Source organism: Leptonychotes weddellii, chromosome 5 (genome assembly GCF_054177405.1).
Source record: "Leptonychotes weddellii isolate Sample4059 chromosome 5, ASM5417740v2, whole genome shotgun sequence".
Classification (NCBI taxonomy): Eukaryota; Metazoa; Chordata; class Mammalia; order Carnivora; family Phocidae; genus Leptonychotes; species Leptonychotes weddellii.
This window is the reverse complement of record NC_138373.1, coordinates 83,434,567-83,455,864: the sequence shown is the minus strand read 5'-3', so window position 1 is coordinate 83,455,864 and position 21,298 is coordinate 83,434,567. Positions and strand designations below refer to the sequence as shown.

The 21,298-nt window shown below is 37.3% G+C and overlaps 1 protein-coding gene across 8 annotated transcripts in view; it reads left to right on the top strand.

Annotated features, from left to right (window-relative positions):
- Positions 1-21,298, top strand: part of ABCC9 (ATP binding cassette subfamily C member 9) — a 137,585-nt gene that overhangs the window by 92,990 nt on the left and 23,297 nt on the right. For all 8 annotated transcript variants that reach the window (XM_081821328.1, XM_081821325.1, XM_081821329.1 and 5 more), the window contains 7 exons: positions 265-361; positions 2,700-2,929; positions 3,587-3,735; positions 3,950-4,019; positions 6,309-6,466; positions 10,318-10,410; positions 14,882-14,984. In XM_081821328.1, the coding sequence (XP_081677454.1) occupies positions 265-361; positions 2,700-2,929; positions 3,587-3,735; positions 3,950-4,019; positions 6,309-6,466; positions 10,318-10,410; positions 14,882-14,984 (900 nt within the window). The remainder of the gene's footprint in view (positions 1-264; positions 362-2,699; positions 2,930-3,586; positions 3,736-3,949; positions 4,020-6,308; positions 6,467-10,317; positions 10,411-14,881; positions 14,985-21,298) is intronic.

Below are 21,298 nucleotides of genomic sequence, written 5' to 3'. Positions count from 1 at the left end.
GCTCCTGGGGTTGGCGCCATTGTGTTGTTGCTACTTGCCCTGGCTTCTTACTGCCCAACACTTCGGAGCTCTGAAGCCTTACAAACCTCAGACGTTGCCTCACAATTACTCCTACAACAGGAGTTGTTGATCTCTAGAGAGAGCAGAGAGCTCAAGACTGGTATAGATAACTAACGATTGATATGTGTGAGTCACTGATGGGTAAGTTAAAACCTTCCTAGGGCTGTGAGCTCCTGAATAATGATATCATGGTGTTTACTGTAGGATATGGAAGCTGACCAAACAACTTTGGAGAGGAAAACCCTCCGAAGAGCCATGTATTCGAGAGAGGCCAAAGCCCAAATGGAGGATGAAGATGAAGGTAGATCTTTTTCTTATATCTGAAACATTCAAGTGGGACGTGACTGCTTTATCTTGGCTACTGATGCACAAGTATGTCTGTGAAGAATAAAAAGCCACTTTGCAGGGAGAAAAGAGCTAAGCCAAATATGTAATACTGAAAATGAAAAGAATAGGAGCAAAGAAAAGGTGTATGTAATCCATCAACAGGCATCGTGAGCGGTTTCTAAGTGTGTCTTAGTGTATTTGTGCTGTGCGAGAGAGAGGGCTGAGAGGAAAAGGCCCTGTTTCGTAAATAACTCTAGACCCTTGTTCATATAAATTGGAAAGTCTAGTAGAATGACCAAATCAAGTTATTAATAAAATGTCAGTCCTTCAGAAATAAGCAATAAATGGGGAATATGAAGAAAATACTGTTTTGAAATATTTATACTTGAATCATTCAGTAAGTCCTCAGGGAATTTTCATGACAATACAGCAACAAAGAATAAGAGAATTCCACGAAAGCCATTTGTTATGCTTCAGTTTTCTGGATCTAATAAGGTACAGTAGAGAAAAAAAGATTTCCTGGAAAATAGAGGAATAAGATGAAATAATTACATTGCCTTGACATTTGTTGCCAAGAAGTTTGTAAGATAAATCTCATTTAAGTCCATAGGGTAAATGCACTATACTTCATGTTTCTTATACAGTTTTTGCTTAAGACTGCATTTCTACAAGCCAATTAAGAAAGAGAGAAAATTGTAATTTCAAGGCAAAGAATACCAAAATATGCTACCTTTATATTTCAGATAAGTATTCAGTATTTCAATAAATACTCATTGAGAGAGGGAATGAATGAACAAATGAATGAATAGATTTTGCACTTCAATTCCTTAGATTTAAAAATATCTGGTGCTATAAACAGACATCAGTTTCTAGAATTTAAAACCAGTTATTTCTCATGCACTCTAAAAGTGGAGTCATGTCCAGTTACTCTCTCCAGTGTTCCAGTGGTTTGTATATGGCTGGATACTCTACCCTGGGCTTGTTGTGTTAATCCATTCTCTCGGGCATAAAATAAGGTAGTACTATTTTCTTACAGACTAAAATGATGTAATGCATATTAAAGAGCACGATATGCTATGTATTTCCCACTAGGTTGTTATTCCTGGTCCTGGTCCTGGTCATTATGTCTGTTTCTAGCCACCAGGAAGGGAAGAAGGGAAGTAGTTGCACATATTGTTCCTAACTCCTTGCCATTGGCTACTTCAATACATGGACAGATTAGGTACTGGGAAAAGGATGAAATCTTGTATTTAGCTGGGCAGCCATAGGCCAGTTGAAATTTCAATTAATATGGAAACAGAGAATGGATGTTGGGGAGACAGCTAATAGTCTGCAAGTGTCTAGCACTTTCACCATGCAGATTTCTAATCCTGTCCTCACACATTGACCCCACACTTACCAAAGGACATATTATCTGAGACCTGTTCATTTGCTGCATCCAGTTCGAAATACTAGGATCGTTGGTGATGCTCATTCTTCCCATAGTGTCCATATTTAGATCTCTGTGGTCTGATAACCTGTAAACCAAAGTTATCTATCTTTGCTACCCACAACCTACTCAATATAGAGTAGTGGAGTATGTAACAGGATAACTGCAATGAAAATGGTCTTTGGAAAAGGAAAGGATGGGAAATGCACAACATTCACCAGACCACACAAATAATCAAATTTTGCCGGTGAGGAAATGCTGAAATTCCATCTTCATTATAGAGTATGTTCTTAGGATAACCATCTTGGAGTTTCCAGATGGTTTAAACATCTGAGAGAAACTCCCTGACTCTTGTCCTCTGTCCTCTGCTTTTGCTGTCTGGAAGGTTTCTTCTTGCTCATGCTCCTCCATGACCACATCTAAAATGGACCATAGAGAGCATAGATTATGCCTTCTTGGGCAATCCACAAACTTCAGAGTCTGTTTCCTTCTGGTGAAGTTTTACAAATACAAAAATTTAGAGTTCAAAAAATTGTAAGTGTCTAAAGGCCAGACCTGTGGTTTTATTGGCAACACAGTTCTTTTGATAACTTTGTAAACTTCTAGTCTATACTTCCTGCCAATTTGATGTGTAATAAATTGGCAAATTATCTCATCCAGACATAGATGTTGCTTATTGTTTTGCTCATTCATTCATTCATTCATTCATTTTTCACCAATTTTTTAAATGAGGTTTTTCCCGGCTAAAAGCATTTAAAATTTCTAAGACTAACACTTGTATTTCTATAAATCTGAGGGAGATTTTTATATGCTTTTTTGTGAGATAATATGAATTTTATCTACTTGTTGATGAGGAAAGCTTAAACTAATATTTTACATGCAGAGGAAGAAGAGGAGGAAGATGAGGATGATAATATGTCCACTGTAATGAGGCTCAGGACTAAAATGCCATGGAAAACCTGCTGGCGGTACCTTACTTCTGGAGGATTCTTCTTGCTCTTCCTGATGATTTTCTCTAAGCTTTTGAAACATTCAGTCATTGTGGCCATAGACTACTGGCTAGCCACATGGACTTCGGAGTACAGTATAAGCAATTCTGGAAAAGCTGATCAGGTATAGTGAATTCTGTTTTTAAATCATCAAGGAAAAAATGTTGAGATTAACATGATACTCTTTTGTTTAGTTTGATATTAATAGCCCAAATGTCATAGGACTTTTGTAATGATTCAGTAAGTTAATTAAAATAGGACCTGAAATGGAATGGCATGTCAAAATGGAATCTATTAGGATCATTTTTGTGTTTTAAAGCTTATCATAAGAAACATTTAAAGATAATGTTTGGATTTGCATTCAAGAGAGGTATATGCACATGATGTGTGTGTGTGTGTGTAACATATACACGGGACTTTTGTGTTATTGTTTTAATGGTATTGATTTTAACTACTGATGCCAATGTATTAGCTGGTTAATCTGAGATTGGGGATAGGAAGGATGAGCTCTACAGTGTAGAAAGCCAAGAATATTTCAAACCTGAAAACAGACTTTAATGCTTCATCTGCCTTTAGGCAAACCTTGGAAGAGAGTGAAGGAAACAAGGAGGGACATGGTGGGGGTACTGTCTTTAGTCTCCAAAAACTGCACTCCTTCAACTGTCTAAATTGATACAAGATAATGAAGTTGAAAATATTGTCTGACTTTGATATTTTGTGTTCTAGTAAGAAAAAACTGATAATGTCATATGTGGGTTTTTTGGTGTCGGTTGCTTTTTAGACCTACTATGTGGCTGGATTTAGCATACTTTGTGGAGCAGGTATTTTTCTCTGCCTTGTTACATCTCTCACTGTAGAATGGATGGGTCTCACAGCTGCCAAAAACCTTCACCACAACCTCCTCAATAAGATAATTCTTGGACCAATAAGGTAAAAATGTAATCATTTCTTATTCCCCTACACAAAATCATAAAAACATACATCTTTAAATTTAAGTGAAATGTGAAATTTTAGAGAGTGTATTTGGTCTTTTAGCAAATAAACAGGAACCTTCTCATTTTCCCGACTCTAAGATGTCCATTAGCAGTGCTCAGGTTCCAGACAGTTTACTATTATCATACATTCCAATCTGTTTATTTCCTAGATTCTTTGATACCACCCCCCTGGGACTGATTCTCAATCGCTTCTCAGCTGATACAAATATCATTGATCAGGTGAGTGCCTGAGATACTTCCAAGTTCAGAAACAATTTTTTCAGTATAAACTAGATAACATTTAAGATAAAACATGATTCCTGTTAACAATAGAGGATGTCTAAAACTTAAAGCCTATAGGCACACTTATCAATATTATATTCATAACAGATTTATAGAGTAAAAACTTAAAGGAAAACCTTAATTTGAAATAATTTGTGCATGTAGAAGAGGATACTTAGAGAATGAGCATGAAATAAAGGGAAATGGTAAAGAATAAACTAACATTTAATTTTTTTATTATAAAAAGGAATCATTTTGATCAATGTTGTCTCTCCATTCACAGCAAAATTCTTAAAAGTTTAGTATTGATGCAGAGTGTCTCCCAGAAGCAAAGGATGGAATGCCAAGCTGTCTTAGATGTCCTTTACTTCAACTAGACTGGCTCTTTAATAAGAAAAGTTTCAGATGGTGTGATATTTTAGAGAATATTCCAAGGATGCCCAGTTTAGTTTTAGATCCCTCTGCCCTTCTAGAAGTTTGTCCTACAATTAAAGTCCTCAAACTCTAAAATTGGATCACTCCAAGAACAGACCCCTTAAGATAATGGACAAAAGAATCCATCAAATCCAGCACCTGTCTTTTCTGACTTTTCGGAGTTACCTTCAGAATACCTAAATTACCCTCAGTTTAGGAAAAGAATGCTTGATGCATGCAGCTGACTAAAAAGTATACTGAAAAATTTGATGTTTTCTTTGGTGGTTAGTCACACTGCATCTAAAACACTTCATAAGGAATACATATGGAAAAAGAAGAGACAAAACCGTCCTTATTTGGAAGATGATATGATTGCCACCTAGAGAGTCCAAGAAAATTAGTACAATAAAAACCAGCTAGAAAGTTCAGAAGAGTATCTGCATAAGGTATATGATATAAAATTCAATAACTTTCTCTACACCAATTAAAAAATTAAGTGAAAAATAAATTCTATTCATAATAATAACAAAAACAAAAATAGAGAGAAACCTAAAAGAAGAAAAGAGATCCAACAATCCTAGAAATCCAAAAATCCTGTATATATAGAGAATTCCCCTATCAGATATCCAGAAACCATTATAAAAATAAAATACTCTGGTGATCACAGAAAACAAGCAGATCAAAAGAAAAAAATGGAGAACTCAGAAACACCAGCATATGGAGGGATTTAACACAGGATAAGTGTGGTATGTGGAATCAGTTAAAAAAAGGATTATTTTTTTCAATAAAGGATGTTGGGACAATTAGCTATCCATAAAATACAAAGCAAATACATATGGAATAAAGATAGCCATATAAAAACATAAAACTATAAAATAAAATGTGGGAGAGTAGTTTTAGAATTTTGGGGTGGGAATTAAGTAAGACACAAAACTCTGAATAAAGAAAAAAGCCAAAGGAAATGACTATATAAAATCTTAAACTTCTTTTGAGCTAAAAGCATCAAAGACAAATTTAAAATGTAATAGATTAACTGGGAGAAAATCTGGCAACATATGTAAAGCAAGAGGAAAACATCCATAATCTGTAAAGAGCATCTAAAAATCAACAAGGAAGATAAATAATCCAGTCAAAAATATGAGCAAGCAAGATACAGAAAATTAATGTAAATGTCTTACAGAAGAGGAATAGCTAACTATGTTTTTAATAATATGCTGTGTTTTTAATAATATCCATTAAAAAGAGAGAGAGATTTGTATATGGTAACATGGGAAGGTTTATTTATTTTTTATTTATTTTTTTTATTTTTTTTAAAGATTTTATTTATTTATTTGAGAGAGAGAAAGAGCACAAGAAGGGGGAGCGGGAGAGGGAGAAGCAGACTCCCTGCTGAGCAGGGAGCCCGATGCGGGACTCGATCCCGGGACTCCAGGATCATGACCTGAGCCGAAGGCAGTCGCTTAACCAACTGAGCCACTCAGGCGCCCCAACATGGGAAGGTTTATAGTCTATCTTGTTAAGTAAAATAAATCAAGAACACATGGACAAATAAGATTTATAGTATAGTACCATTTCCATAAAATCCCCAAGATAAACAGACCGACAGACTGACCAATGATAAGTAGATAGGTAGATAGATGGGTAAAAACACTGAACTAAGGGAAGTGAATGAAGTTGAAGGAGTGAAGACTTGCTTACAATGAAAATGTTCATATACTACTTTTGTAACTAATTATATAACTTAACATTAATATAAAGTGAATATTTTATTCCATTGTAATGAATATTTTCTTTGAGCTAAAATATTTTCCTTTCAAACTACCTTCTTAATAGCACATCCCTCCAACTTTGGAATCTCTAACTCGCTCAACACTGCTCTGCCTGTCCGCCATTGGCATGATTTCTTATGCCACCCCTGTGTTCCTGGTTGCTCTTGTGCCTCTCGGGGTCGCCTTTTATTTTATCCAGAAATACTTTCGAGTGGCTTCTAAGTAAGTAAAACAAAGTTTTATTCATTTTCAAAAGCCTATATATTTGATTTGCTGTGATTCAGATTTGCTGTAGTGTTTTTCAAGATTACGTACGGAATTTGGAAATGCAACCTATTTTTAACATGATAAAACCTGTATTATATTTCATTTGGAGATCTATTATAATTGTTTCTGTAATTGGTTGTTTAAGCCCTGGACATAGATTAACATGTGGATTAACATGTTGAGTTTTGAGTCCACAAACTATGCCAAATTTTTCATTCTGTTGTCCTTTTTCTGAACATGACATTGACAGAAAACTTGTAAAACCAAACACAGTTCCAAAGGGTAAGTGACTTCATATTGTTCTATTCCACAAATGGGGAGAAAAGATAAAATATTGTAAAATGCTAAAATGCCTTCTGTAAAAATCTAGGAGAATTTAAAAAGGTTAAAAATTTAAGCCAGAATGATGACAATAAAGTAGATAATCTTGAAATGTCTGATAGAAGAGCTGTAACTCCAAGAGATTGGAACTTTCCAGATTGGATCATTTAACACGTACTTGAGTACCCAGCCAAATATAAATAAAGGAAGCCATGAATCTTACATTCTTTTATTAACGTAAGATTTATCATTTGCTAGATGTACTGTAGTTAAATGAAATGTAGTACAGTTGTTTTAAAATTTCCAGTTTAGCTTTGAAGGCTTTCTATATATATTACAGTGAATTTTATATCATGGCAATAATCATCTTATTGCAACAAACACTCAGTAAGCATTCTGTGTTGAAAATAATTGTGTAAGCCATGTGGCAGCTGAAGAGATCCACCTGACAAGAACCTATTCTCAAGAAACTTAATCTCTGGGGAAAATAAAACATAGATAAGGTAATCCTTGTATGTGGATTAAGTGCTAGAATAAGAAGGTAAATACTGAGTTTATTCAGTAAAATGAGAATACTATTAATAGGACTTGAGTGCAAGGAAGATGATGAAAAATTGGGGAAGGTAATAAGAAAAGCCAAGACTGTAGTTGGGATCCTCTCAATATATCATATAACATTTTTTAATTTAAAAAAATGTGGTTGTTTCTCCATTTCAGCTATGATTTAAGGTCCTTCAAATGTTAGAGATCTGTACTAAATCTAGAATGTTTTTTCATTCCCAACCTCATCCATTTTTCTTGTAGCAAACTCAGACCAAAAGGAAGAAGTTAGTCATGAGTTCACTCTTTCATTTCTTCTGGTACTATTGCTAATGCTGCTTGCTGGAGGGGCAAGACGTTCAGTTAATTCATTTCTGTTGTTTCTAAATCTATCCTTGTCTTGTTACCATTAAATATTACAGTCATGTCTTACTTCAGTCATGTACCAATTTGGGCCTATTTTTGCCCCTTTGCAATACAAATTGAGTGCAAAGACCAGGCAAATATTCCTAGTCTGTTATAAATTGGAATTGCAAATAATCAAATAAATAAATAAATAATAGGAATTGTGAATTTTGTTCATTATAAGAAAGAACAATCTGTTATTAGCATTGGTAGTGACTAAAATACGAAGATGATCCTTTTTAGAAGAGATTTATTTATTTATTTTAGAGAGAGAATGAGTGGAAGGGGCAGAGGGAGAGAGAATCTCAAGCCAACTCTGCGCTCAGTGCAGAGCCACATATGAGGCTCGATCTTGGGACCCTGAGATCAGGACCTGAGCTGAAACCAAGCGTCAGATGCTTAACCGACTGCGCCACCCAGGCACCACTTTTGAAGAATTAACACTGATAATGGATTATCAACCATTCTTATTTGAAATTTTTTGAAAGTGAGCAAATATGACCACATGACATTAAATTTCACAGACAAAAAAACCTTTCTAGGGGCACCTGGGTGGCTCAGTCGGTTAAGCATCTGCCTTCGGCTCAGGTCATAATCCCAGGGTCCTGGGATCGAGCTCCGCATAGGGCTCCCTGCTCAGCAGGGAGTCTGCTTCTCCTTTTCCTTCTGCCTGCAGCTCTGCCTGTTTGTGCTCTCTCTCTGTGTCAAGTAAATAAATAAATAATCTTTAAAAAAGAACAAAAACCTTTCTAGATGCTGAGGCTCTGCAGGACTCACTCATATTGAAAAGCTCAGGCAACTTAACAGACGTTTTGTAAACACCCAAAGGAATGAAAGTGGGAGACAGGAAAGGCCATTGAATTTGGAATCTCTGAAATCAAAGACCTAATGTGTGGTTAGCTATGTAAGGAAGTGTTTCCTACTTATAAGAATACAAGGTCAAGCTATACACTCACCTTTTTGGTTTCACAAAGTATAGTCCTATAAACAAAGGCTTCTCCTTCCTAATTTTTTCCCTTCATTACAAACCTCAAATGTAGTGACCACCTGATACTTGTGTCAAATTGACAAATAGCCACTTAATTTTATGTTTAAAGTAGCAAACTACTCACATTCCTTCATATTCATTTTCCTCCCCCCCTCTTTCTTTCCCTTCCCTCTTTCTTTCTGTCTCCTCATCTGTAGTTTCTAAAGTGGACAAACCCATTGTAGGAACTCAAAAGAGATTTGCATTTGTTTGTGGCACTACACAGGCCACCCAGAATGGCCCAAGTTAATTGTTGAAGATTATGTAACAGTATAATTCAGTTGACTCTGGAAGGTGAATGTTGATGCTGCAACTCTAAATCCTCAACCCCAAAAACCTAAAAAAATGGCAGAAAAAAAAGACTGAAAAGAAAAAAGAGGGATGTTTTGAAACATATGGTATAACTCTTAGCCTATCTTATAGAAATGCAGGCTTATGTGGTTTAAGGAAACGTTTTCATCAGTAGTGTGCATCTTTATCAAAAGGATGATTCAGGGGTTTGTCCACCAAACATTCACTGGATATCGTATATATGTAGTTTCTTGGAGGACCTATGAAAAAAAGTTCCATGAAGCATGGAGGCAAGGATTCAAACTCATTGTGGCCAAGGGCAAACTCATTGTCTTTTTCTTCAAATTCCTTTATTCTATGGCCCCCATCCTGGTAAATAATATGGTCATTTGTCAAGACTGCTAAGCTAGAAACAGCAAAGCCATATTTGACTCTTCTCTCTTACTCACCCTGCTACAATTCATTGATTGTTGCAGTTTAGAAGCCTACTTTTGGAAGACTATCTCACAATCCTTCCCTTGTTTTAAATCTCACTAGCATCCCAGTAATTCAGAGCTTTAAAAAAATCTCTGATGTAGACTATCTTAACTCACTTACTCTTTTTCATCCTTTATAGCCTCCCAAGTCATGTTGCTTAAGCATAGCCTGATCATTTTATTTCTAGTCTTCAGTGATTTTGTCCAAGCCACCCAGGACCCTCCACCACCTAGTCCCATCTCTCCTTTATACAGCCATTCCCCACTTCGGCACTCACAAAGGATTCTTAGCACCAGCCAGACTGAACCTGCCAGGTTCTTTAGTCTGCGGTGTTTGCTCTTGTTCTCATAGCTGGAATGCACTTCTTCTTGTCTGTTTTATTGAAGCCCTCCTCAAAGCTTAACATTTAGCCTAAATTCCACCTACTCAAAAAAAAAAATATTATCCATCTCCTAGGTATGAGTTAAATATCCATCCCTTTGTGTCCCCATAGCAGTTTACTATACTTGTTATACAAAGCAAGTAGTTTTTTTTACAATACAGTGTATATTTGGCCTGGACCAAAATTCATTATGTACTCATCTTTCTCTTCCTCTTTAGATTATAAACTCTTTGAGGTTTTTGTTAACTGGGTTCTAGAAGAAATTAGTTGCAATGACAAGTAAAAACCCTAATTTAGGATGAACACAGTAGCCTCTGAACCTGAAGGCATATGAAGTTAATTTTGTACTTCTCTCTGTTCTAGGGATCTCCAGGAACTTGATGATAGTACCCAGCTCCCTCTGCTTTGCCACTTCTCAGAAACAGCTGAAGGACTCACCACCATTCGGGCATTTAGGTAAGCACACATATTTTCATTTTGCTGATTAAGCAATTACATCATCAACAAATCTATCTGCAAATAACTGATAATTGCTACCATTCTTTGGATGCCCACTGTGTGGGCATGGCAGTGTTCTAAACTAGAAGAGAGAAAAATATGGCAATAAATGTTCGGAGTTAGTCTAATCCTCTGAAATTTTAACAAGAATAAAGAAAGAATGAAACACCATATTGGGAAGATACTAGCTGTGTAATATAGACCAGGCTTGTCAATTCCCTAGCCTCAGTTTCCTTATCTGTGAAATGGAGAAATCAACTTTGCTTCTTAAGGTCATTGGACTAATTGACAAATGCATGGGAAGCACTAACCATGGTGATTAGCAAAGAAGCACCCAATAAACAAATTAAAATAAGTATATTAATAATAATAATAAAAGAAACACTACTAAAAATAAAATAAAATAAAAACTACTATATCAAGTTATTTTAGGATTTAATCAGTTTTCTTCAGTTATTACTGGTTAACAGTAAGAACCCAAGCTTTTGATCAAGAGCATTTGCTTAACACTCAGAAAATTATCTGGCCCCTATTTTCCCTGTTCAGGTAAACTCAGAAGAGAAGGTGGCACCAATGAATATTTCATTTAATCTTGAAAATTGACATCGTAAAGTATGTCTTCTTGGAACCCTAAATGCAAATATGTAGTGATTTCAATTAGAGCTTTTTCTAACCTAAGAAATATTTATATTATTATATATATAAACTTGAATCAAAAAGTAGAATATAGAGATATAACCACCCACAATATGTATCACAGAATTTCTACATAAATCTACATAAACTTCATCATGAAGATTCACACTTTCTGCAATGATGTGTTTTCCCATCAGAGTGCCTCTTATTGGAGATGGCAAAGCTACTTATTGATATTGAATGATAATATTAAGACCAAATTTGTATCCTGATAGAAGCCAGCAATGACCAGTGGTACTCCTAAGTCTATCATATTAAATATTACATTTTTCACCAAATAAGTCCTTTCAAGTTAATCTATTTGAGTATTGAACATATGATAGGTACTACTCTTGATGTGGATATTTAAAGATTACAAAGACATGGTCTTCCACTTCCATCCCAGATAAATACCACAAAGAAAATAGATAGGATAACATGACAGGTGGGGGGCAAGAAGTGACTGGATTCAGGCAAGCTGGTCGATGGAACAGTAGGACGTTAATGAGTTCAACATATAACAGCCTCTGTCTGTTTTCTCCCTGAACAAGGTGAGGTTATTTTCTAAGAGTGATGAGGACTAGAATCAGGTAAATCGTCTTGAAGGAAATAACAACTTAGAATGACAGAGGAACTTGACCACAAGTCAAGGTTTAGGCTTTTCTTTTACCTTCTTCACTAGACACATGGACAGAATTTGGCATGACTATTCCTAATTTTACATGAGGAAAAGTCTAGGTAGTTGTAAGAAGAACAAAATACTATGTGTTAAACCTTCAAGGCTTGAATTATGATTGGAAGAAACAAAAGACAACCCAACTTTTTATGGAAAAGTATCTGTGTCATATTCATTCAGATTTACATCTTCCAACATTCATTTCTAGAGTAAATATTAAGTACCATAAATATCAGCATTTTTAAACCAAAGGAAGTTTTAAAATGTGGGACAGTCCTGCTGTCATGAATAAAATTCTAGAGTCTTTACGTTTGGTGCTTTTGGTCAAGAATCAAACATGTTCTTTCCATCCATTTCTTCCTTTCTTTCAGGCTACCCAGAGTCCCCAGAGTCTTCAGCTCTTTTGGAAAGTTAGTATTTACTGATTAGGCTGCTTTTCCTCCCCGGCATTCAGGGTTCATGGTGTACTCACATGTGGCAGTGAACTCCCTCAAGTAGTTTACCACGAAAGTATCACAGTTAAATTAGACTGAGATTTCAGTGACCTTTCCTATTTTTTTTTTTTTTTGGTCCAATAGAATAAAGGTCTAAGAATGTTCAGAAGATGAGCTGGATGTGGATGAAAAGATACAGACTGAGTGTGTCAAAGTTTCCATTAGGAAAACAGAAGGTTTCTTGCCAAATAGAAACACACAGAAAGAATGTTCACTGCATTTCCACCCCTCCCCTCTCGCTGCTGCTTCAGACCATTGCCAATTCCATTTACAAACTCTTTAAGAGTGCATCTGAAACAATATCCCAAAACTAAATGAAGAGTAAGAAGCGTCCCAGACCAAGCACTTTGTCAGAATAAAGTGTTTGATGTTTATCCCAAATGTGGTCCAGTGGCTTTTGTCCAATGGGCCCCACCTCCGATCTCCCCATTACCACTGTCCTCTAGGGAGAGAACCTTGTCCTGAGCCCCTGAACGTGATGAGTTTTCTCATTTCTGTGCCTTTGCTCATGTTGTTCCTACTGCTTCCAGTGCTTTGTCCTCCCTTGTTCACCTGAAGAATTCAGCTCATCCTTTAAAACCTCACTCGGATCATCCTCCCCGTCCTCGGTGAAACTTTGCTTAATCCTCCTTCTCTCCCCATCCTCCACCTCATTCCGTGTGCAAATCACCCCCTTCCTTTATATTCAAGTAGCATTTTGTGCACAGGGCCATTAAAACCAGCTTCTGTGTTTCACGGTCCTTGCTTGTTAACACCATGTTTACCTCCTTCCCTAAAGACTGGGCTCCTCAAGGGCAGAGGTTACGTATTGTATATATATATATATATATATATGTATATATACGTGTATATATACATATATATATAGTCTCGTGTAGAGTTGGTGCTTGCTAAATGTTTCTGAATGAATGGCCGAAAATCTCCCTAACACTGCAAATACAGAAAGGTGGTTCCTTACGTGGATATTATCTTATTACAGTTCATATCCACTATTACAGAAAATCCTCTAATCCTGTGGGCCATCCTCCCTTTTCCTTATTCACTCTCTTCATCTCTAAAGGGGACATCCCAGGACAAGGTAGCCATGTTCCCGGGACTGCTCAGCCCCACTCGAGTGTGTTGCTCTTCAGTGTAGGTCCTCCTGTACATGGCATTTAGGTCAAGTCTGCAAACTCATAATTCAAAGTGAGGTAATTATTTGGCTCCGATTGCCAAATCCTTTGATTATTGTAGATCAGATGTTGTCTGACGCAGTTATCTGATTTATCTGGTTTGGTGTATTGGAATGATCAGATAGATTGGACAGATACCAAGTATCTGCTTTATATTGGCCTGTATGGATGGCTTCGTGGGCCAAGTGAACGCCCCACCCAGGACTTCTTCGTGCATTTGACATAGTGATGGTTTAATATAAGGTTTTGCAAATTGATTTGAAGATTTGGTGACACTTGGGGCAGTCTTTTATCAAACAGGAATCACTGCTGGGCTGTCAAATGAAACTTGGTTATTCCTTAGGAATGTAACGCACAGACAAGTGGTCCATATAAGAACAGGCACAGCCACGGAGAGTGAATAGACCACATTCTGATTTGGCATTTCTTCCAACCTTCCAACCAGTTATTTTGATTATATTATCCAGCTTTCCGTTGTTTCTGCTATTCAGGGAAAATAACTGAAAAACGAAAAGAGACTATTTTTGTTATTTAGAAAGATTTATCACCATGGAGCATAAGTTCTGTAAGAAAGTAGCTCACATGTTCAGATGGATAAGATTCTTATTAGAAGTTTCATTTATAACATGGATTACCCAGAATGGGCAATGGGTCTGATGATGTTGATTTCCAAGAATGAACTTAATTTAGCCAGGGATCGATATCTAAACTGTATTTGTCATAAAATCCTGTAAGTACCATAGACTGAGGGTTCCTTTCGTGCAGTGACCATCCTTATAAATATTTTAGAACCTTGAGCATAAGATTTCTCATCTAACAAGAACATCTGCCGCCTCCAAGGACCCCCATCCTCTACTTCTTTCCACTCAATTTCCTTCTTTGGTTCCCAGAAACACCGGCAGAAGGAGACATTTAAAAGTATATATTTGCCTGTAACACATGCATCATTTCCTGTCTTCCCTGGTCCTCATCCAGCACCTCCCACCCACCTCTAACTGTTTATTTGGAAAAGTAAAAAGTGCAATAAAATGTAGGTAGAGCATATTGCATTTCTGTACAACTTACTCTGGTTTTTGTAAGGCCCTTGCAACATAGGCCATGCCTTGTTTTTGTGGCTGCAAAATTATGTGGAAATTTATGAAGCGATCCTTAATAGGAATTTGTCATCAGAAAGCTTCCTTTTCATAGCAGGGGTCTGAGAAAGGAAGAAACCCCGGACCACACCCTCTCCAATAAGCGTGCAGCAAAGCAGTAGCAGCTGGCCTTTATTTTGAAGTAGGAGTCCATTTACTAGTCATTCCATCCCATCCGTTTGTCACTGTGTTGAGTAAATAGTGTAGTAGTAAGTGTGACTGTTTCTTATTATTTTTCCTGTTGTGTGGCTAGCATGATAATATTTTTGTTCTCTCCAGGCATGAAACCAGATTTAAGCAACGTATGCTGGAGCTGACGGACACAAACAACATTGCCTACTTATTTCTCTCAGCAGCCAACAGATGGCTGGAGGTCAGAACGGTACGTTCATTTCATGATTTCAAAATGGAAACTAAACTGATGCAAAGGCTGATGCAAAGAGGGAGACAGTTGTAAAAATTAGTCTTGCACCGAGATTCACACTAACTTCACTTTTTCCGGACGTTAAAATAGCTCAGGTTTGTTTATGTTACAGGTGAAATTTGTCATAATGTTTTAGCTAATGACAAGACAAATACCCCAAAAAGCAAAAATTCATTTTGTGTTCATTAGTCTCTAGATTATGTAAGTTAATGGAATGGCAAATGTTTGTATAACTTAATTTTTTTTCAAAAGAGCAAATTTGACAAGTGAACAGATGTACTCGTTTCCTTCACTGAGCAGGACAGGCCTGGAAGAGCTGGTGACTTTCTATGTTTTAAGCCAGTGGAGGATCACGTTAGCACAAAACATAAAAAAATGCCAATTAATCATCTGTTGCCTTCTTCTGTCCCTTATAAAGGAAGATGCTTTGGCATCATACAGACTTGATCTAGCAAGTTAATTAATTTGAGTCTGTTCCTCATCTGTAAAATAGGAATAAGAATATGTACTTCATGGGGTTGTTAGGATGAAAAATAATAATGTAAGTCCCCTAGTTCACTGATTCGCAGGTGCACTCAACAAATGTCTTTTGAATGAATGGATGAATAAATAAGTGAATGGAAACAGCACCTGCTGTGGTAAGTGGTTCATAAGCCAACAAGCTGGAGTATGAACCAGGAGACGGATGGGACACAAGTTCCAGGAAGGAAGGAAATGTAGTTTGCAGACCTGTCTACATAATCTGCACTATAAATAAGCTACTTTGGTAGTAATGATGAGTTGTCTGTAATCTTTTTTAAAAAAACAATTATCTATCAGGGAGCCTGGGTGGCTCAGTCGGTTAAGCACCTACCTTCAGCTCAGGTCATGATCTTGGGGTCCTGGGATGGAGCCCTGCATCAAGCTCTCTGCTCAGCGAGGAATCTGTTTCTCCTTGTCCCTCTGCCTCCCCTCCTCACCCCTCCTCACTCTCTCTCCATCAAATAAATAAATAAAATCTTTAAAAACATAAAATAAAAAATAAAATAATTATCTATCCATTTGTCAAAAGGAAAAGGAAGTTTATCTGTACTATTATAAGGATATCACATCTACTAATTAAACATCCCTAGTATATTCAGGCTTTCAAAACTCAACAGACCAAAGAAGGCAGATAGTAAAAGGAATTTGATGAGATGGAAATGAAGGAGCCCAAGTTATATGCTGAGTTGTTGATGGATGGATACAGGTGGATATGGATTCTGTGAGCTTTACTTGTCATGATTTCCCACTGGTTTACAGAGATTCTCTTCCACTATATTGGTTATAATGTAGAAATTATTCAGTGACATAACACAATTATATTTTGCAAATTTTAGATAGAAGCATTGGCTGTTGATAAGAAATTTCTTCCAGGTAGCTGTGGGGGCAGGGCAAAATGTCTCCTGAATTACCTATAGATAGCATAAAGGCGGATGAAGTGTTGCTTGGGATTTATAACAAAACTAAGACATTATTCCTAGATCCTATCCAGACCCTAATTCCTTGTTTTAAGCTTCTATTTGTTTGTTTAAATTTGTTTTCTCTAAGGAAGAAAAAAAACCCCAATCATATCTGAAAAACAGAATTAATCATGCAGTAGCTTAGTGAAAGAATGTCCCCCAATCATAAGAGACAATGTCAGTGGTTACATTTGTTATTTGATTTTTCTTAACCTGGACATCAAGCAGGTTTTTTTAGGGAGCAAGTGTGTTTGCTTTGGACTTGAGGTGAATGTCTGACTTGACTCCTGTTACTGCTCTTTAGCACTTCCTACTGTCAGGTTAATGGACAAGTGTTTAACAAGAATCTTCAAGCAAACCATATGTTCTGCTCTCGTAGCCAAAAGACAAGATATTAGAGCCTTCAGACTGCCAAGAAAGGGGAGGTCAGGAGAAATTAGAGAGGAAGAGTGGCCAGATTCAGTATGGCTTGGTTCAGTTTGACTCACAGCTCATTACTTTAACCCCCATGTGAAAGGCGGCGGACCAACCCAAAAGTGAAAATGTTCTAGTTCCAGCTGTAGAGACCTAAAGAAAATACTGATGTTTGAAACAGGAAGGGCAGGTTCTGCCATCCATTCTGTTCCTTGATAATACATTTGTTAGTGTGTCTTGTGTTTGTTTGCTCTGTATTATGACCCTTCCAAGAATTCCTGTCTAGTCTCATTACCAGAGCTCTCCCTTAAAAACCAATACCAAAAAAAAAAGGAATATTTTGCTTCTGTTTCTGATGGGTAAAGGTAAGTTTTGGTAAGGAACTTGTTGATTTATTGCAATATTCCAGGCATCTCTGCTGACAGAAATCAAGGTCCGAAGTCTTATATGTGCATGATTTGTCTCCTTTGCCTAATTGTGTGTGTCAGTAAGTTTATGAGGGTATGCATACACACACACACACCCCTCTAGACAATCCCAGTGATCCAACTTAAAACTAGTCAGATTCACTCTCTTTCTTTCTTCTGAGTATTTTGAGAGTGTTCATTAGAACCAGGATATTATTTAGAATGTGTGAATATAGGAATCTTTATTCGAATATAAGTGTGTAATTCAAGAACATATACTACAGTAAGAGTATTGAATAAGTTAACTCAATAACTCCTATGAGGAAATAACCTTTCTCCCAATTGTACACATATAAATGACCTCCTCACTACTGTGATCCTGTGGACACGTCCACATCACTGGAGACACAATTTCAGTTTGAAATAAATGGATCTTGTGTCAGGAGCATGAATGTTGAGATACAGGACCTTGGAGACTAGGGTGTGAACTGTTCTCTGACCCCCACAGCTGGACATATTCTGCCTTGTAAGTCATTAGAAAAATAAGTAATGAAAACTTCTATTTGGTCCAGTGAGTCCGCATTGATCTTACTTACCCACAGTATCAACACAACCTCTCCTTTCTCTGTTCTTTGCCAGATTCCTCAGTTAGCAAAAATATTTGCTTATAACAAATATTCTTAGAGTTTCCAGAGCAGAAACACAACTAAAATGGTACAAGGAAGGTTGAGGCATTGGGCATAAATCAGAAGAAGCAAGCAGGATTTCCTAAGGCAGATCTGGGGATTTCACCAACTCTAATTCATGGACTCATCACCTTCATGAAGAGAAAGAGGAGAAAAAGTATCATAGCTTTCTGTGCCTATTTTTCGCTTCCACTGAATTCCCCGGACAGAAAATCTCAAGAAGGAAGGAAAAAGAACCAGAGAAAAACACCTCTTGTGGGATTCCGGAAGATCCATGAGCCCCATCCAATTTTTGTTTATTTTCTAATTTATTTTAAATATATGGCTCTCATTTCTTTTCCTGGTCAAGTTAAGAAAGAGGTAAGACAATCACAAGTTATTCCCTTTCTCTTAGTAAACAGCTTTCCCTATGGAAGACATAGCCCTACCCACCATAGTCACTTCATAGTCACTCCAAATTAGGAAAAAAAATAAAGGTCACAATACACTCACATCAAAAAGGACAAGAGTCTAAAAGAATAAAATAATTTGGCTGGTGGGAAAGGAGCTAGACTGTGACCACCCGGCTTCCTTTGGCAGAGAGGGGAGTGTTTTTCCTCTGGGTGCCAAGTGAGTGGACCACCGTCACGTGCAGCGCGTCGCTGCAGCCTAACCTTTGAATGCTGCTTACGCTCTTTTGTTCAGCATGGCGTTTTCTCCTCAGCCTCTGCACTAAACAGTTCCAGTTCTTTGGCATCGGTGTTTCCATTTGCGAAAATTGTGTAACTCTATCTAAAGGCTGTCTTTCCAAGGCTTTGTCTTGCTGTGTGGTGAAAGGATAAAAGAAAATTCACATCAGGAAGCCCAAAAAAAAAAAAAAAAAAAGTCTTTAGAATCAACAGGCTCAAGTGAAAATAGCCTTCAGGGTGAGCTTGCACAAGAGTCGATTTTATGAAACAGCACAGAGCTTTCTTTTTTAAAATTTATTTATTAGAGAGAGAGAGTGAAAGAGAGAGCGCAAGAGGGGGTAGGGTTAGAGGGAGAAGCAGACTCCCCGCCGAGCAGGGAGCCCGATGTGGGACTCGATCCCCGGACTCCGGGATCATGACCCGAGCCGAAGGCAGTCGCCTAACCAACTGAGCCACCCAGGCGCCCCAGCACAGAGCTTTTTTGTGTGTTCGTAACTCCACCACAGACAGGTGTGCCCTGACCTTGTCATTGGGAGGCCCTGATATATGCTCCCAGATACTCAGTGGTACCACAGACTGGTACTTCCGAGGACTACGTAAGGAAAGAGATTGTGTTACTGTTAACTATTTGCAAGTCTGTTTTATAGAAAATTACAGTTTTCACTATAATTCTATATATAGATACATGTCCTTGAATCACTAGAAATCTGAGAAGAGGCCTCTTTTTTGACTTGGAAATCAAAAGCTTCTCCCTGGGGGGAGTGTTGAATTCACAAACTCGATGGAAGTTATAATTCATCACTATACAGATACAATGTCCGGACATGGAGCCCTCTTTGAGAACTGGCAATTCCCATATGCAGTAGCTTCTGTTTCCTAAATTGAATCTCTCATTCCATTGTATCGTTTTGACCACAGGTGTGTTTTCGTTGAATTGATTGGTTAGGATGTGTAAGGACTAAGCAGTAGAATGAATGCTGCTAGTGATCCCTAAGTACTTTTTCTCCTTTGTGTGGGTTATTCAGACCAGCTGCTTCTCCCTTCTTAATTTATTGCCTTGAAACCATTTTGTTGTTGGCATATTTGCAAAGAAAATAAAAAAGGTATAACTATAGAATCACTTTGTAATTCATTAAACTTAAGTTTGATGGTGAAGGAAGTGAGGGATGCCTGGGTGGCTCAGTCGGTTAAGCGACTGCCTTCAGCTCAGGTCATGATCCCGGGGTCCTGGGATCGGGTCCCGCTTCGGGCTCCTTGCACAGTGGGGAGTCTACTTCCCCCTCTGCTTATTGCTCCCCCAGCTTGTGTGTGCGCTCTCTTTCTCTCTCTGTCTCTGTGACAAATAAATAAATAAAATCCTTTAAAAAATGGTAAAGGAAGTGAAAATAGGGAGCTAACACAAGCTCTTACTATCTATCAGTTCCAAACATCTATATTCTTGTACAATTTGAAGGGAAGTTAATGGAATTTAGTGATTTTGCTATGAGTCTTCTTGATAAAAATGGTGCACAAAGGAGCTTCCTTTCTTATGCAGATCAAGACCTCCAAAACATTCCAAATTCATTACAAAAAAGTTTTGTTTTTTTTTTTTAGAAAAAATATTTTTGAGCAGTGGTAATAATCCAGGAGTGAGCTGAAAATATCTAGTTGGTATAATTAAAAGACAAGAAGAATAGCATTTTCTAAAAAAAAATGATGAAGGGGCGCCTGGGTGGCTCAGTCGTTAAGCGTCTGCCTTCCGCTCAAGCTGTGATCCCAGGGTCCTGGAATTGAGCCCTGCATGGGGCTCCCTGCTCAGCGGGAAAGCCTGCTTCTCCCTCTCCCACTCCCCCTGCTTGTGTTCCCTCTCTCGCTGTGTCTTTCTCTGTCAAATAAATAAATAAAATCTTAAAAAAATAAAAAATGATGAAGAATATTTTTTATAATAAATAAAATAACTTTGTTATAGCTATGAAACTGTAGACATTGGCTTTTAAACTCTCATGTCTATTTGAATTTAGTAGACTGTAGATTTTGAAAATGGGTTCATCCCCTGGAAAATGTGCTATAAATGTACTTCAAGAAGGTATGTCTTATTTCTGAGATGTCAAAAACATTTATCTCTATACATTATCTTTAATAAGAAATAAAACAAAAAAATAAGATAAAAACAGAGAGGGAAGCAAACCATAAGAGACTCTTAAATATAGAGAACAAAATGAGAGTTGCTGGAGGGGGGGTGGGTGGTGGAGGGGTGGACGAAATGGGTGATGGGCATTAAAGAGGGCACTGGTTAGGATGAGCACTGAGTATTGTATGTGGGTGATGAATCACTGCATTCTGCTCCTGAAACCAGTGCTGCACTGTATATTAACTAACTTGAAATTAAATTAAAATATATATGTATATATATATTATCTTTACACATTTCAGCATATTTTATATACTGGACTAATAATTAAAATAACAGTGTCTAATGATCATACTGAGAACCTTTCATGTAGTTTTTTAAAAAAATTTTTATTGATATGTTAATCACCATACATTACATCATTAGTTTTTGATGGAGTGTTCCATGATTCATTGTTTGTGCATAACACCCAGTGCTCCATGCAGAACGTGCCCTCTTTAATACTC